The sequence below is a fragment of the Euprymna scolopes genome, chromosome 29 (assembly GCF_053919585.1).
Source record: "Euprymna scolopes isolate OS-2025 chromosome 29, ASM5391958v1, whole genome shotgun sequence".
NCBI classification, from domain to species: Eukaryota; Metazoa; Mollusca; class Cephalopoda; order Sepiida; family Sepiolidae; genus Euprymna; species Euprymna scolopes.
In genome coordinates, this window is record NC_136510.1 from 106,178,970 (window position 1) to 106,198,278 (window position 19,309).

The window sequence follows — 19,309 nt, forward strand, 5'->3', positions numbered from 1 at the left end:
AGAGGCACTTGAATCCTATTTAAAACTTTATCCTTTTCAAGAACGGTCTTACAATCTATCTTCAATTGACATTTATGAGGTACGTGCAAAATGAATGCCGATGCTCAAAATATATATATATTTTGACCCTTCCTTTTACTTAAAAATTAAAAAATCAGGAAATTAAGCAATTTTAATGTAATTTTCAGTATTTATCAAATAATAATCACGGAATATAATTAACCCATTATTTTTATTTAAATCTTAATGGAAATGTATTGTTTTGTTTAAACAAAAAATACCTTTACTAAAGTTATGGTTTTCAGTAGTGAAAAAAAAAATGCATAAATTTATTTGGGCTTTTTGTATGCAAATAAAGCATCGTAAATTATAACAATTAAAAAAAAAAATTTTTTACAGGAAACGATAAAAAGCTCTCAAGTCTGTTTTAATAAATTCGATATAACTTGAAGAAAAATTAATTTCTTGACCTACTGATATTATCATTGGATTAAGCATTGTTTATTTAATAGTTTCATACAAAAAAAATTAAAATTGCAAAAAATATTTCTACTTTTTTTTTTTCAAATTACAGGTTTCACATAATTTTTATATGTCATATTTTAATATTTTCCTTGCTTGCATGAATGTGAAACTTTCGGAGTAACATAATTTTTATATAATTTTGAAAAAGGTTTTTAAAACTTTTAATTTAAAAACAGGAACATAGAAAAATAATTAAAAACAGGAACATAGAAAAATAAGTAAATTAAAAAAAAAAAATGGTAAAAATCATACAAACTTTCACGATAGGAATATACGGATCGGATGTACAGCTGGGGGAAAAAAGAAAACCAGCACCTCCTACCTCCCTTTAATTACCCAACATCATTTTCAGACAGCTTTTCGACTCAGATTTTGGGAGCTAATAAGGCTATTTTTTGCACAAACAATGTCTTTTTTTTTATTATTTAATTCAATATCTTAGGACTTTACTAATTATTATTGAAATAGACCCAGAAAACTAATATTTATCTTTCAAAGGATTTTTACAATGAATTTATTTAACTTCCAAATTTAGCTGAATTGATTGGTTTGCCGTGAAAACATTTTTCATAGCTTTTTTTTTTTTTCCCACATGTACAAATATTTTTTCCTTTTGGAAATTAACTTTAGTCTTTAATCTTTCAAATACAATCATAAAGTAGTCGGAAACCTACAAAAAATTATGATGAATCAGCTTTCAAAACTGCCCCCCTATCTTTATTCCACCATTTTCCCCCGTACCTCTATTAGACATAAGGTCAGTTTTTAATGTGGTGAAAGTCCAGTTCTCCCAAACTGGATTGGGCCAAAAAAAATAAAATTGCCCCAGTCGAGATGGATTTCTCCTTCAATAACCGAAGTCAGAATAGAATATAGTATCAAAAACAGATACTACACTATCAAAATTCTTTTTTCCATATCTTTTATTTTGAAACCGTTTTCTAGTTGCTAAGAAAGATAACTCGAGCTAAATTTAACAGAGTTATATACCTTGATAAGAAAACCGATTGGGTTCTTTTTTTGTTCTTTAAAGAATAGATGCCTTACATAAAAAAAGAGAAGCAGTTTTAAAATAAAAATATTATAAAAAAAATTTCACGAATGCGCCAAATAAGTAAAATGTACATACGTTTGTGTTTTTTTAAATCTTTTTTTCCCTTTATTTTGGCGTGATCTGTGTGTATATCCGTGCAAGAATATTTAATGGAATTATAACATTCCTAATTTTACTCTTTTTCACACCTTAAGAAAGGTATCTTGTCACTTAAGGGGTTATTATTTGGGATCGTGTCTAACAGGGGACTGTGGGAACTTGAGCAGGAAAATGCCTTTTCACATTACATTTAAACTTCTGTGGAGTAAGTACCTTCAAAGCACGTTACAGATTTAACTCTCTACATGTAATGAGTTAATATTATCATCATAATTTTTGTACCATTTAAAAAAAGAAGCTAATAAAAACTGGCAATTCGGAATCTTAACTCATTTTTCTAAGGGAGGTAATTCTATTAATGTCGACGAAAAATATATTTTTTTACAATTACTCAAATGTTTTGTTTAAGAAAAATTACAAAATTGTCTCATTTTACTTTTTTTTTTAATGTTATAAAACTTTTACATTTTTTTAATGTTATAAAACTTTTACATTTTTTAATGTTATAAAACTTTTACATATTTTTTTAATGTTATAAAACTTTTACATTTTTTAATGTTATAAAACTTTTACATTTTTTAATGTTATAAAACTTTTACATATTTTTTTAATGTTATAAAACTTTTACATATTTTTTTAATGTTACAAAACTTTTACATTTTTTTAATGTTATAAAACTTTTACATTTTTTTTAATGTTATAAAACTTTTACATTTTTTTTAAGTTATAAAACTTTTACATTTTTTTAATGTTATAAAACTTTTACATTTTTTTTTAATGTTATAAAACTTTTACATTTTTTTTAATGTTATACAACTTTTACATTTTTTTTAATGTTATACAACTTTTACATTTTTTTTAATGTTATACAACTTTTACATTTTTTTTAATGTTATACAACTTTTACATTTTTTTTTAATGTTATACAACTTTTACATTTTTTTAATGTTATAAAACTTTTACATTTTTTTAATGTTATAAGACTTTTACATTTTTTTAATGTTATACAACTTTTACATTTTTTAATGTTATACAACTTTTACATTTTTTTAATGTTATAAAACTTTTACATTTTTTTAATGTTATAAAACTTTTACATTTTTTTAATGTTATAAAACTTTTACATTTTTTTAATGTTATAAAACTTTTACATATTTTTTAATGTTATACAACTTTTACATTTTTTTAATGTTATAAAACTTTTACATTTTTTTAATGTTATACAACTTTTACATTTTTTTAATTTTATAAAACTTTTACATTTTTTTAATGTTATACAACTTTTACATTTTTTTAATGTTATAAAACTTTTACATTTTTTTAATGTTATAAAACTTTTACATATTTTTTAATGTTATACAACTTTTACATTTTTTTAATGTTATACAACTTTTACATTTTTTTAATGTTATACAACTTTTACATTTTTTTAATGTTATACAACTTTTACATTTTTTAATGTTATAAAACTTTTACTTTTTTTTTAATGTTATAAAACTTTTACTTTTTTTTTAATGTTATAAAACTTTTACATTAAGTAAAATAGTTCAAAAAGAAAAACATTTTTTCTTACAATTCTCAGTAAAATAGAGTTACCTCCTTTAGAACAATAAGTTAAGCTTCCAAATTTCCTAATAAATTAAAAAAATTTTTTTCAGTGTACAAAAATAATGAAAACTCTTGACTAAAATCGGGTTTACATTATCAACGCCTTAAAACAATGTTCTTATGTAGTAGAAAATTCTAGCGCGTAGAGATATTCATGTTTAACAAATCTTGCAAAAATCAACTAATGATCAGATTTTCATGAAATTTTCCATGCTTATTCACTTTTAAATTAATTTATTTTTAAAATGCAGTTTTCGTAAAATATATAAGAGATATTTTTTTGTTATTGTTTGTATTATATGGATTAATGTTCTGGTGTTATTTGCACAACATTTCAGTCGACATAACCTCCGACCTTTTTCCAAAGAAACGGGGCCTAATTAAAGTTGGGGCCCGTTTTTTTTGGGGGGGGTCACCCTGTATAAGTCGGCATGTTTGAGAGGGGGGAGTGACTTGAAGAAGATTGAAGGTTATATCGACTAAAACGCAAATAACATTCAAGATAAGAACAGATAAGTTTGATTAATCCAAAATTAAAACAAGCGTGAGAACAGCCGTAGGCTTTTTAGTCTGTGGGGATCAAAGTGAAAAATGAAAAAGAAATCCTTCCATATTGGAGTAATTTTTATTATTTAGTTCCAGAATGCTCCCAGGCCTTGTGGGAAGACAGTAAATTGAAACAAAGACGAAATCATAAGACTACACTATATATACTTAGGGATTTAGGAGTCATCATTGGATTATTTTATACCCAAATACGATTGAGGTCAAAAGGGACCTATAAAAGTCAACTTTACCAACGATTGATATGTAGATTCATTTTTTAATGAGATCTTTGCAACAGGCTCCATCTGGTCTTCGCAGATGGTCACCCATTTAGTACAGGCCATGCTCAACGTCGATCAATTAACTTTGTCAGCCTGCAAAGAGCTATATATACACACACAATAAAATTGTAAAGTGTATTAAAATTAAAATGATTTTTTTTTTATACGAGTTACTTCCCCTATTATGATTATTATTTTTGATCAAGTTTTTTTTTTTTTTTTTTTTTACCATGCATGGCCTCCAGGCTTTGATTAGTGATGACTCCTTTGTAAAAAAAAAAAAAAAAAAAAAACTTGATCAATTTATGTTATTTTTGGAATATGATGTTTTCGTTCGGTGTCAAGTATGTATATTATAAAGATTTTTCTGTATTTTTTTTTTTTAATTATGTTGTATTCCGGAAACGATATTTTGAGATGCCAAATAAGTAGAAAGAATCAAAATGCAATTAAAATTATACAACATTTTTCTGGTAAAGTAAATACTTTGCACAATTACAGGTATTTTTAACTTGTTACAATGTTGTTTATTTGTAAATTTGAAAAAATGAATTTGTTTTACTTGATTTTTAATATACTGTACTTATTCATTTACAATTTTATCGCGTGTGTATATAGTGTTCATACGATTCTTTGTACGTTAACGCACTGATTTACTGCAGACTGAAACATCTACAAAAAAACTGTAACCGTTTTTTTTTTTATTCAAACTTTGTGTGAGGAAATGTGTATGTGCATGTGTATATATATATATATATTTATCTATATCAATAAATAAATGCACATTGGTCTTTATTATAGAGTGACTACATAAATGATAACTAGAAATTTTTCTGATACAAATCATGATATTCTAATATCAAAATGTGATAATAAATCATGATATTCTAATACCAAAATGTCATAATAAAAATTTCACAGGTAACATTACAAATGAACAGGATAAAAACGGAGAAAGGCAGATATTCACCTCACCCAGATAAAATTCTACAATTTTATATGTTATGAAAATATATGGCAATTAAGCTATACAGAATAATCCATATTTCATCTGCACAAGGAATCATCAAGCTAAAATCATGGACTTAATGTTACCTGGCGCTTTTATATATCCACTTGGTGTTTAGTGTAACTAGAAAACCAATGAGATTTATTTGTATTCACATCCACGGGTGAAGTTTTCATTAGCCAATGGCCTGGCTTCACTCAGGCAAGGGGGTGTCTGAGATCTATTTCCTATTCTATTATTCTGTTTTGTATAGGATGACACACCCTATTTTCATAAATGTATTAAATTAATAGACAAGAAAAATACAAAGAAAACACAAGGCATTTGCATCATCATGGATATGGCAATCTCAGAGAATGGCGACAATCCAACAAAGTCTGGTAGTATTGTGAGATACTGCTGGGGATGCTCTGGGCTAGTGGTAATGATGCTTCAACCCTGAAACCATGCCTGAACCCAGAGTCATCATCTAATGAAGGCTTTGTTGAAAGCAATATTGCTGTACAAGCTACAGTTCATTTATAAACACACACACACACACATATATATATATATATATATATATATATCCACATGGTGTTTAAGTGTAACTAGCAAACCAATCAGATTCATTTTTATTCACATCCACAGGTTAAGTTTTCATTAGCCAATGGCATGGCTTCACTCAGGCAAAGGTCTGTCTGACTTCTGCTTCCTATTCTATTGTTTTGTATATATATATATATATATATATATATATATAATACTCAAGCAACATCGGATACATTTGCTAGCAAACAAACACAATAAAACAAGAGGAGGGAGGAACAAGAAAAAAACACACAACTGACCTCAAAATATCCACAGAACTTCCCCAATGGCATTCCATCTCTTCAGAAAATCTTTTCCCAGACAAAGGATGTAATTGGTTCAGCTGATAAGTAAAAAAAAACAGAAATTACTAATTTTTTTTTGCAATTTTGCATTTTGAAAAGAGGTTTTTGTTTCTGTCAGTGATTTTCCATCCCAGTCAGTCACATGTCATAAGATTTTGGTGTGCAATTTTATTTTTTTATTACAAGTTTAAGATTCATGAAACTTGGCCTGTACATTGTGACAATAGCCTTGCATAAGAATTTTTCTTTTAATCATGTTCACACCCCAAAACAAGGCATATTGCCACTTAGACATAAGGGGCTATTACTTGGGATCATGTTTAGGAGAGACAAGCAAGATGTCTGTTTACATTACATTTAAACTTCTGCTTGTCAGTACAGTCAAGGAAGCAGGGAGTAAAGTACTTGTAAAACAGGCGCAGGGATGCACCATTGCAGTGATGGGACAGAGATTGGAGCTTGGTTGATAGTATGGAACCTATGTATTAGATTTGAGATTGTTATTTTTTTTTTTTTTTTTTTTACATAGACGTCACCACTTATCAAGGCCAAGAGGCCACTCAAGGATAAGGGTTAAAGAGTGTACAGTAGTCAAAAGGACAATATAGTAATCGATAGTAATGGAAGTTCGGTAAATTTGTTAACTTAAGTGGAACGGCTCATCAGAAACTTGTTCACGTTGGACTTAAAGACAAACATATTATAGAAAGCTGGAAAGTAGGAAAACGGAAGAATTCCACAGGCGTGCAGTTCTAAGAAAGAAGCTTTGTTCACGGAATCTACGTTTAGGTTTAGGCACAGATAAAGAGTGGGGAGAATTATTGATAGTGTTTTCAGCTAGTCTAGTGTTTCTTGTGAAAGTTTGGCGAGGGGGTACCATAGATTGAAGCTCAGTTGAACACTTTCCATGAAAATAACGATAAAGTCGAGACAAACTCGCAACATCTCTTCTGTGAGACAGAGGTTGCAGCGAAGAGAAAAGGACATCTCCCACCAGGCCACGAAGTCTATTTTGAACCCTATCAAGGCAGGACAAGTCTTTTCTAGCAGCTCCTGCCCATATGTGGCAACAGTATTCCATCTTTGGACGTATCTGGCTCTTATATAGATAGAGAATTGCATCAGCAGTGAGATATCTACTGGATCGATAGAAGGATCCGACCATTTTTCCAGTGACCTTGGCAACAGATTTGATGTACGTATTCCATTTATGATCAGGAGTAAAGGTCAAGCCCAGAAGCCTGTCAAAACTCCCCAAGACGAGAGCCATTCATTTTAATTGATGCCAGATGGGGATCAGAACGTTGATGATGTAAAGATAGAAGCTTGGTTTTAGATGCATTAAAAGTAACCAGCCACTCCTTTCCCCATTGTACAACGTGATCAAGATCAGAGGAGAGGGAATCGGAGAGAACTTGGTCGTTTACTGTCTTAGATGTGCTACCATAGATGGTAGTGTCATCAGCAAAAATGTCTACGAATGATGTAAGGATGTGATTTGGAAGATCATTAATGTAGATCAGGAAAAGAGTTGGAGGATGGACCCCTGAGGGACTCCAGCATTAATACTGTGAGCTTCTGATTTTTGCCCATCAACTACTACTCTTATGAACCTATCAGAGAGAAATGATTTAATAATTGAGAAGACATTTCCAGCTATACCATAGCTGGAGATCTTGTAAAGTAAACCTTTATGCCATACCCTATCAAAGGCCTTTGATATGTCAAGAGCAATTGCCCTAGAAAGGTTGCCTCTGTCGAGAGATTCGCTAATCCTATGAGATATAACTGTAAGCACATCTGTTGTAGATCTAGCAGAACGGAAACCATATTGTGTGTCACTAAGAAGGTTATTTTTGCTGAGATGGTTGATTACTTCTCTATTTAACACAGATTCCAGCAACTTACTCATGACGCACAGGAGACTTATTGGCCTGTACTGAGAAGGGGATGAACGATCACCTGAATTCTTAAATACAGGGCATACTGATGAGATTTTCCAGGGTGATGGGAACCAATTCTCCTTAAGACAACGTTTAAACAGTTTTGTAAGTATGGGTGCTAGTTCTGGTTGAAGTTTTTTGAGTACTATAATTGGAATATCGTCAGGGCCGGTTGCTTTACTGGAATCAAGGTTTTTGATTAGCTTGGCAACATCACGTACAGATATACGTATATCACATAGTGTGTTTTCTGATACAGGAGGAAATATTGGGGGTTGGCGGCCTTGGTCACAAAGGGTAGAATTGGCTGCAAAGTTCTTGGCAAAGAGTTTGGCTTTGTCTGATGCTGACGAGATTAACTCAGGTCCATTGATGATAGTTGGGATGGAGCACACGCTTCTGTTCAAGATTCTGTTTGCAATTTGCCAAAACTGGTGGGAACCAAGCCGCTGCTCAGCTACTTTGGACTTGACGGACTGAGCATACAACTCTCTTGCGTTCTTTATTACTTTCTTACAATGGTTGCTGGCAGTCCTGAAAGCAGCTTTAGTTTCCATACATCTATTACGTTGGAAGCAGTGGAAAAAGTGATTTCTGTGCGCAATAGCAGCAGCAAATTCTGGAGAAAACCATGGCTGGCTGTTAGGTTTTTGCTGGAACTTTTTCGAGGGTATGAAATTGTCTATACCTACAATTAACCATTCCATCAGGTCTAATACTATAGAGGACACATCCTTTTTAAACATGGAACGCAGAGGAAGATCCGATATAAATGTACAGAAACTATCCCAGTCAGCCATAGTGTATCGATATACTGTACGATGGAGAGGTACGTCTGAGGACTTATTACCTTTCATTTTTATCTTAATTGATACAACTGAGTGGTCGGAAGATCCAAGAGGAGACAGAACGGAAACTGAACATAGTTCAGGGCAAGTTGTGAGAAAAAGGTCTAGGAGACTTGCATACTGTCCGTCATTGTCGGGCACACCGGTGGGTTCGTGAACAATCTGAGTGAGGTCATAAGCAATGGAGAAATCATGACAGAATCTCCCCTCATCATCGGTCTTGTTTGAGTGGGTCAACCATTCCACATTGTGAACATTGAAGTCTCCACATACGTGAATGTTAGCTGAAGGATATGCTAATAGAACTTGGTCAATTTTCTCAGATATGCTTTTAAAGATAGTAACTCCGCTGTTATGGGGGCGATAGAGAGTAAATATAAATGCCGTAGTGTGAGCTAGTGCTACTCGGAAGCACATATAGGGCAAGTTAGGATCTTCTCTGGAGATGTCCCTACCACATGGAAAGCCATCTTTTATATAGGCACATATTCCATGCCCATGGCGATCTTGGGGGTCAGTTTTGGAAGTTAGGTTAGAGTAGCCTTTAATTACGAACTCATTTAGGGAAATAATCTGTCCAATTCCAGTTTCACTTAAAAAGAAAAGGTCTGGTTTAGTCTCCTGTAATTGGGCTTCAACCTCTGGAAGGTTAGAACGTATACCCCTGATGTTGGAGAAGGAGACATGGTAGTGGGGGTCTACGTTGGAAGTTTCAGATCCGGGTTTAATCGTATTTTTTATTGAAACTTGTCATGATGGAATTTTGGAGTTTGTGGACTAGGTCGTCAGATTTGCTTAGAGCAGGACAGAGAGGGGAAACAAAGAGAGAAAAGTAACGAAGAATTTTTTTTTTTTTTTGTAGCACATGATAAGATAAAGCCGTAACAATTACCCACTAGTATGGCATCGAGAGGCCCCACCAGAGACTACTGCATGGTCCAGAATCCATTCACCAAATGGCAATACAGCAGCCCCAGTACTTTGCACCTGCTGATAGGACAGCCTCCTTAGTGGTTAATCCAAGGTTCGGGTCCCTGACTATCAGGCGGATAACGTCAGCCCAGATACAACGTTTACCTCCAGCACCCTTACTAGTGACATGGCTACAAGGATAGACATAGAACAGAAAATTTCCGCCATCTTTGCCGACTGTTCACGCAAAATACTGCCAACCTAGAATACAGCTTTTTCTTCTCCCTTTGTCAGAAAAATCACTCATTAAAAAAATGAGGACTGAGTGACAAATAAAGAGATTTATTTGACTCTGTAGAGATTCTTGGTAGATGCATCGGTTCCGATATGGCAAGAATGTTTCATGCACAAGCAGATGATGATTTTGTAGAGATACAGAATACTCTCAGATGTAAATAATTTTCTAGCATGGTAGAGAGAGGCTACCTTCTTTGCAGCAGCCTTTGCAATGTCCTCAATGTATTTGCTTCAGTTCATGTTGCCTGTGAATGTAAAGCCTAAGAGTTTGAAAGATAAGCTCTCAAATAGGATGTTATTTAGTAATTGTCTGTATTTTTGAGATGAGGTGTTTTCATTTATTGAGATTGTCGGACTGACTTCCTCATCTTGGTTGTTATAGTCACAACGTTTCAGCCGTTTTGCCCTCCGGCCTTCATCAGGTGTTTTGTAATGAACTGGGGAACCGTTTGGTAGGAGTCTCGAACCCAACCCTTTATTATTATTACAGGGGTACGGTATAGTTGCTGATTCTCTGTTTTTGAATGTTACTTTTCACTGCCTTCGTTCAGGATTGAACTCAGCACCTTTAGGTAACTGTAAACTTTGATACAACGTCTAGGACCACTCGGCCATATGTCACTAGGATGTTATTTGTCATGGCTATCGGTGGGTGAGAAAGCTTCTTGTAATTGTTAAACAAAAGAAGCTTACTCTTAGTAAGATTAAATGTTACCATCCATTTATGGTCTCATTCCACTACTGTTTCTGCCATTGCCTAAGATATGTGTACATTTGTTTTCCCCTCAAGCATTGTATCATCAGCATATATACCCATCTCAGACACAATGTTATTAAAAATAATAACAACAACAATAATAATGTGGAACTTGCCAGAGAACTTAAAGGAATATGGAACATGACTAAAGTCAATATAAAATAAATATTTGTAGGAACAATTCCAAAGAAATTTGAAAAAAAAAGATTAGTAGAAATCAGAATCAAGGAAAAGACTGACATTATACAACGGATGGTAATGTTGAAAAATAGCTGAAATCTTAAGAAAAACCCTTGAATGCAGAGCAAAGAATTGTTGTTTTCTAAGTCTGAATCCATCTAATATTCATCGTTGACTAGTTTTTTTAACTTAAAGTTTGTTTTTCAGCTCTTTACATCAAGTGTCTGGAGCGATTTCTATACAAAAAAAAAAAAAAGAAACATTCAAATTAGTATTCCACTTACCAATTCTGACTGGGAAATTGTGATATCAGCAAAATTTTCAGCCGATTTCTCTTGTTCTATAGCAAAATGGACCTGCAAAAGAAATCAAATTAGATTTTTGTTATTTTGAAATAAACATTAAAAATCCAAAAGACTTACAAAATATTTTAATATCAAAATTATTTTTTCTGAATTTTTGAGAGGATTATTTGGACCACTAATCTAATCTTCCACAACACTGAAACTGTCAAAGTTCTCCATGTGTCTCTCGTCGAATTCAGAAATATGCATGGAATTTTGAACAGGACTCTTTATTTAATCCACGAGTGTTCTGTCAGCCATGACCAGGTAGTAATTTGCAATACTAAGAATATAATTGCAAATTACTTAAAAATTCTACTCACTTATGGCTGATGGAATGAGAACGTGCAACTCTCATGGATTAAATAAAGAGTTCTGTTCAAAATTCCGTGCAGATTCTAGAGATCAACAAGATACACCTGAAAAAGGTCAGAGGTTACATTAGCCGAAACGTTATGAAATAAAAAACACCTAAGATAACAACAGTAATCCGAATAACACAAACAATAATAATTAACTGACCTGTGAAAATTCCACAGTGACATCTTTTATATGTAATATATCAATACTAGGCATTCTGTGGACGTTCAGCATGAATGGAAACCTTAATATTATCATCACCCTTTTTTTAACTATAAAAGTATTTATCTAAGTAATCTGGTTAATGTAGTGTCAGAATATATCTGGTTATTACGATTTATCTCCAGTATCCTAATAAGAGTCTATGACATATTTTCATTGTATGGATGCCCGGCATGAACGAATACCCCACAATATCTTTATACCATCATTAAACAGAACAGATACTACCCCTGGATCATAACCAGAAGACTAAGAAGGAATATTTTAGTTTCACATACTGCCCAAAAGCGACATCATTTTTTTTTTCTTACATTGCATCTTCGGTGATCGGGAGATCCTATTTATTAAAAAGGAGGATAGAAGGTGATCACATACTACGAACATTAAATTAGTATATAAACTAATTTAATATCCATAGTATTTTATCACCTTCTATCCTTTTTAATAAATAGGATCTCCCGATCAAATAATTTATAATCTGAAAACCATGACTTATGTGCATACATTAAAGGTAATATGATATTAATATATACATGTTTTTTATTTATATGTAATTTTAATGATTAAAAAAAATTATATCCGTATTTTTCATATTTTTTTTTAAAACTCGTTTACATTATTTTTGTTTTTATATTTATCATTTTTATAAATTGGATTTATACTTTTTAAACATTTTGTTTCATAAAGATTATTATTGATAGTGCAAGGCATGTCTTGGACACTGCTCGACTATGGACCTCGAGATGGAGTGAAACGTTATTATGATGATGATTGGCAGGATAGGATTTCACAGGTCGCATTAATTTTTTTTTTTTTTTTAGACAGCAATCTTCTTGGGCATTACCTTCTCCTTTCAACGACGGCAAAGTGCTAATTGCTCATTGTCTCATTCTTTTGGAGAAAGGATACGAATAAAACGTGAAACAATAACGAAATCATAATACTCATCCAAGATCACAAAATGCGCCTATCAAACATGCATAGACGTGTGGTCACGTTATAAAAATTATTCAAGGGAAGTAACTTTTCATTTTAAAATTTAGACTTACTTCCCCTATTATTTTTTTAAACTTAAATCAAACCTTTTTTTTTTTTTTTTTTTTATCCTGTCCTTATCAGGCACCAATTATGAGCGTTAACACAATTTTGGTGGTTAAGATATTCAAGGGAACTAAGTTTTGATTTTTTTTGTTCGGAGTTAACTCCCTTAATTTTATTTTATTTTTTTTCGATTGAATAAAAAAAAGATTTTTGTATATGATAGCACGAACGATATCCTGTTCTTCTCAATGTCCAACTAATGGTGGTGACATAACTTTGATGCCTAAGGTGGTGTTATTACCAGGGCTGTGACAACAGCATATTCTTTTCATTGTTTTGACTCTTCAGTGTGTATCCGTTAATATCTTATATGCTTTTATATAGATGGATGTGGTTCTTGGTTGATTGACTGTGTCTTACTGTGTCGGATATATACTTGAGAGTCAAAACAATGAGAAGAATATTTTGTTGTCACAGACCTAATTATTACCACTGGCGCTACCAGCAGCTTGTGACACCGGACAATATATTAAAACATGTTTGTTTAGTATTGCAAATTCATAATGCCTTTGTGAGACGCGTTTACTTTTGGTCATCAATGATTTTACACCTCGATGCTAGAAACAAACGGTTGTCATGTTTTGTAACGGTGCGTTTTTTTATCAGGAACAAATTCACCCATCACCGTTTCCCCTGTTTACACAGACTTCCAGTTTTGCTGTGACGCTATTTTCTTTTCTTTCTGTTCTTCATTTTTTTTCTATTTTCTTTCTTCTTTGTGTATTAAAACTCCATTATGTCATAATATTTGGATTCTTCAGACTACTATTCTCGGTTGATATAACCTTCGACCTTCTTCAGGTGTATCTAGTTGGACTCGAGAATCTTTCCGTCATACTGGGTAATCTGTTCAGAATTTCGAACAGAACCTTTTATTTAATCTATGAGGGTAGCATGTTCTTATTCCATCAGCCATGACTGGGCAGAAATCCTTTGAATTTTGAGTGTTGCCCGCAATGAAGATTGAACCTTCAACCTCTAGAAGAATCTAACTTTACAACTGAATTTTACCAAGTACTTTATCCACTAGGCCATGTGTTGCTTGTGAGTTACACTTGTCTTTCTTTAATGATATTTTCTTTTTGTCACACCCGTTTATTGTATTTCCAAGCAATTTAAGGTTAGCTAGGTTTCGTCACATCCTTTCAACCTTCCTACTTATTGCATTCGTATGCCTCCTTTCTTTCTGTCTTCTGCGTCGCTTTTTCTATCCTTAATATTTACTTATTTCTTCTACTTCTGTCACAATCAAACTCATCCCTTTCCATTTTTTTTTTTTTTTCAGATTTTTACCTCATTCGTCAAATGGGATAAATTATTTTTCAGATTTTTACCTCATTCGTCAAAAGGGATAAATTATAATTTTTCTTAAAATGAAATGCATTTGTTTTTCCCTTTTTGTGAGTTCAAGTTAACTGGTTATCTAGATGTTGATTAGCATTTCGATGAGAGCATCACATTTAATATTAGCTTAAATACAGTTTGATACCTTCAGTTTCCCAGGTCTAGTTGATAATGTGATAGATGGTAACCTCTAGTATATTGGTGTTGTGTTTAAGAACCTCAGCAGGAATGTTATCTTCACCTGCAGCGTTATTTTTTTTAGTCTTTTTCATAACAGCAACACCTTTAGTCGGTTCGTTGTTTCGTTGGTTGTTTTTGTTTTATAGAATATCAGCCTTTTTTTGATTATTTAATGCCGAATCCAGTAATTTTGGAAAAAGTTTCTATGCTTCAAGTCTTCAAATATTTATTCATGGTGTTTGGTTTCATTGTTTTGTAGAAGAAAATTGTTGACTTTGTTTTGACTTTGCAGAACATGATTGAGTTTTACAAAAGGAAAAAAATAAAATAAAATCAATGTTTGGTGTATATTTAGTCAGAAAGCTAGTATCCTCAGACAGCCTCATCTGGCAGCATCAGAACCGTCATCTGCTTTATTGATTTTGGCTGGTTGATTATATTCATAACTGCCTTTTTTTTTTATATTTTGTTCTTAAAAATTTTTTCTTTACATCATCTAACCATAAACTAACTCATCATCCCGTGTCACAAATACACACCTTTTTATTTGTTTTCACACACTATTTGGTTCCCTTCACTGTAAACGCCAACCACTTGTTAACCTTAACCCTTTCCAAGACCACACCCATACCAAAAACATTTAAAAGAGTGCGCCACCATTTTTAAGTTATTTTGTATTTTATATTTTTTTAATGTTTGAACTTGACTGCTACATAAGTTGATCATCTACAAGGAGAGAGCGGTACTGGGCCATTTTTTTGCAGGTCTAGTCGGTAGTGATGATTGGGGAAGGGTCTTAAGGATTAGCTCAAGGGCGAGAAATAGTAACTGAGTTACATGAATTATTAAATGCATGCCAAATTTATTGAATCGGCGGCCATTTTTCTTTCCGTGAACCTTCTCTTTGTATAATCATTCAACCATACCTGCCATTTTTTTTTTTTTTGCATTTGTGTCGTAATAAAAAGACTAAGAAGAAAAGTGAAGAATAAGATGTGCTTTTTTTATAAAAATCAAGTATCCTGTTCGTAATTAATGGCATTTAATTTTTATAAAGGTAAAAGAACAGATAAAAAAAAAAAAATGAATAAATATCAAATAATATGTGTCATTGTTCTGTAGAAATATTTGCATATTTTATTTGAATTCTGTTTTGTTACTGAATTCCGGAAAATACCGGTTAGCCTGCTGCATGGCCGATTGTTAGTGTTTGGGTTAGAAATATTTTGATAACAAAGAAAATGTTTGACTAAAAAGAAAGATTATTATATCAAAGTGAAATAAATATTTAAAAGATAAAATTTTTACATTAAAATAATTTCTAAGAATTAAAATAATTCCTAAAAATTAAAATAATTCCTAAAAATTAAAATAATTCCTAAGAACTCAACACAGATGACTACGTGACAGATCAGAAAATGGTGGTGTAGTGATACATGTTGATGATGTCATCTAGAGGGGGGAGGGTGAGAGACATGTAAAAATTAGTTAAGAGTTGGTTGTCAGAGTTGGCAGAGACAGTCGTTTGTCAGAAGGAGAGAGACAGTCCACTGATCGTAATGGCTTCAAGCAGTGGAGAGTGTCGGAAAATGTTGATAGTAAAAATCTAAGACCAGCATGCAGCTTTCCAAAGGGAAACATCTGTAATAAAGCTGCTGTAAATACAACCAAGACTTATATACTCACCACTAGATGATCACATGTATACTTTAGATACATATACACTCAACTTCTTAGAGACAAATATATCACACGTCAAACAGAAAATGGACACATTCATATATACTCGTAAATACAATTCTAGTATGAATGATTTATCAGAAAGAAACAAATATAAGCAAAGAAAATGTTCTCTTGCTAACTTACTGCAGGAGCCATTGAGACAGGTTTCCTTGACCAAAGATATGCGTCTATCCTTTCCAGCATATTATGCGTTACCAACCTTGAAAATAAAATAAAATACAGACATAAACAAAAATGAATAGGACGTAAACACATCTAATTTAAATCTGTCAGATTTTTAATATTAAACCTAGATATAGCAATACATCTGACAAATCAATATTTGATTCTGACTAGCTATTTCTAGGGAATATATTGTGAACCATATATTCATTCCAGTGAAAATTAAAGATTTTAAATGTACATTTCTTTTTACTTTGTATTGAAAATAATGGAAAATGAAGTCAATATTGCAGCTTTCTGAGGTTTACTAGCAAATTCTAGCAAGTGTGGGGCATGTGAAATACCCAGGATTATGATAAAAGTAACAAATGATATTAATGGATGTGCTGTAAGCTGACCTAAAACCTAAAAATAAATTGAGATAAAAATGAATTAAAATAAAAATAAATTGAGATAAAAATAAATTAAATAAAAATAGATTGAGATAAAAATAAAATAAATGTAGAAAAAATACGGAAAATTTCTTTTCATTTTTTGCAATATTCTCTCTTGCTAAAAAAAAAAAAAGTGTAATTTACTTAAGTTTCTTTTCAGAAATAATTTTTCTGGTAAAAAAATTATTAAAATCAAGACCGATTTTAATTTTAATTATTATAAAACTCTGTATACGGTCCGGGCATCCATGCTTGCTTGCATCTTGTCTTCTTCACACAATCAGACAATTCCCTCTTTTAAAAAATGGGTGACAGGCGAATATATATATAATATATGGCTAAGAAATGAGGGTGGGGAGTTGCATGTTTTGGTTTTGATTCTAGCTAATGGCATCCAAGTCATATCTATATTTTTTTTACTTTTGATCTCACTACTATATATTAGGTTCAATATAATAACCAATAGAGAATTTTCTCTACAATAATAAATACATAATCTGTATGAATTATACTACCATATTTAAATGTATACTACGACCAGGCAACACTGAGCAGCCTGCTAGTTATATATAAAAAGCGAAAAATGTAAGGGAGATAATTTTTACGTTTCTGATTTTTTTTTTTTAGATGAGGATTGATTATTTGGATTCTTCCAACTACAGTTCTCATCTTAAGTGGTATTTGCACAACATTTATTTTGTCCAACTTGAACTTGGGAATCTGCACAAAATTTCAAACAGAACCCGTGTTCTCATTTCGTCAGCAGAAGTTTGCAAGGATCCATAGCGTAGCGAATAAAGTACTTGGTAAAATGCAGTTGTAAGTTATACTCTTCCATAGGTTGAACAAGATACACAAAATACAGCTGAAGAAGGTTGGGGGTTACATCGATCGAAACGTGAAAGTAACACCCAAGAGGAGAATCATAGTTGGAAGAATCCAAATAATATCAGATAATTTCTATTTCAGTTTAAAGTTATCACCTTTCCATTTTCAGCCTTCATCTTTTCACGACTTACACATCATTACTTTCCTTTTTTTTTTTTTTCAATTTTAAAATGAGATTAATGAATCCTAGGCAACGCTGGGTAAGTTAGTAGAATAATTAATATACATTTAAACAAGTGACACTTAGGCAAGTATCCATAAAGATGAAGAAGTCAGCAGAAGATGGATTGGAAAGAAAAACAGTGCGAATGAAAGAGGCTGTTTTTTTTTTTTTATTGTTTTTTTTTACTTTAAGTTGCCAATTTCGTCAAATCAAGGGAAGTAACTTTTCTCACCTCAAATTTTCCCTATGGTTATTTATTTATTTATTTATTTATTATTGTGATGCTTTTTTCATTATTGTAAGAGCAAAATTCGGAATTTGAATTTCAAGTGAATCCAATGGTATCTATTGAATTGTCATGTCACAGTAATGAACATATTCAAAAATTACGAAAAATGATAAGATTAATTAATAATTAATTTTTACAGAAAATAGTTTTCAAAGAAATTAGCAATTTTAGATTGCATAATAACTAAAGAGCGCTTATATTAACAAGGGAGGTCAAGGGGTTGCCGATGACACATATCAGACTCAGTGATTTCCATTGACAAAACATGCACCTGCGTTGTTAGAAAGTGGGTCGGTGCGTTTTGGATGCAGGCCAGTTAAGAAGGGTTACCACTTCCCCCATATATACACCCTGATATAAATAGAAACGCACGAGATATTTGGAGTAGACAGTTGAATTGGAGTCGAAGCTTGGTAGTCAGTTGGACTTGACTCGAGATGGAGTTAGTTTCGAGACCAGGACAGTTAAAGATGCATCGATAAAAACGTAAGAAAGTTTAAATCAGCAATGAAAGGTGTCTCCACCTTTACATGTAGAAGAATAAAGAGATTCTTGCTAGAAAATCGGTGTCACGTTTTTGTCTTGAATGTTTCTTTACAGATTATCAACTAGTGACAGGAAGAACCGCACCCCAGAAGACTATGGATTAAAAAAAAAAAAAAGGTAAGTTGAACTCTTAACGCATTTATATATATACACACACACACACATACACTTAGGAACTACTAAGAATAGATAGCATCTTCAGTTCCTCATAAATAATTGTGTGTACAGTTCCCACACTGACATCAAACTGTACATTTATTGTCTCTATAGACACGCGACGGTCCTTATCCATGAAATTCTTTATTTGGCCAATCAACTCTGGCGTTCTGACTTCCTTACTCCTCCAACACCTCTCATTATCCTTCAGACTGTTTTCTTTGAATCTCTTATGCCACTCAAAAAAAAAAACTGATGTTGGATTCATGCAAGATGGTCCAAAAGCAGTCTGAAGCATTCCATACGTTTTTGTGGCATTTTTTCCAAGTTTAAAACAGAATTTTATTGCATATCCTTCTTCTAAAGTGCCATCCAGATTGGATTGCATTTTTTAAATTCACCAGCTGTGAAAATTAGGTTTTAGTAGGGTGTATTCCAATTCC

The 19,309-nt window shown here is 32.2% G+C and overlaps 1 protein-coding gene across 1 annotated transcript in view; it reads right to left on the bottom strand.

Annotated features, from left to right (window-relative positions):
• Nucleotides 1-19,309, bottom strand: part of LOC145252802 (uncharacterized) — a 203,101-nt gene that overhangs the window by 39,872 nt on the left and 143,920 nt on the right. Inside the window, exons 23-25 of the mRNA XM_080112758.1 lie at nt 16,352-16,427; nt 11,219-11,290; nt 5,953-6,035 (exon numbers count right to left, since the gene is read on the bottom strand). Coding sequence (XP_079968884.1) covers nt 5,953-6,035; nt 11,219-11,290; nt 16,352-16,427 — 231 coding nt within the window. The remainder of the gene's footprint in view (nt 1-5,952; nt 6,036-11,218; nt 11,291-16,351; nt 16,428-19,309) is intronic.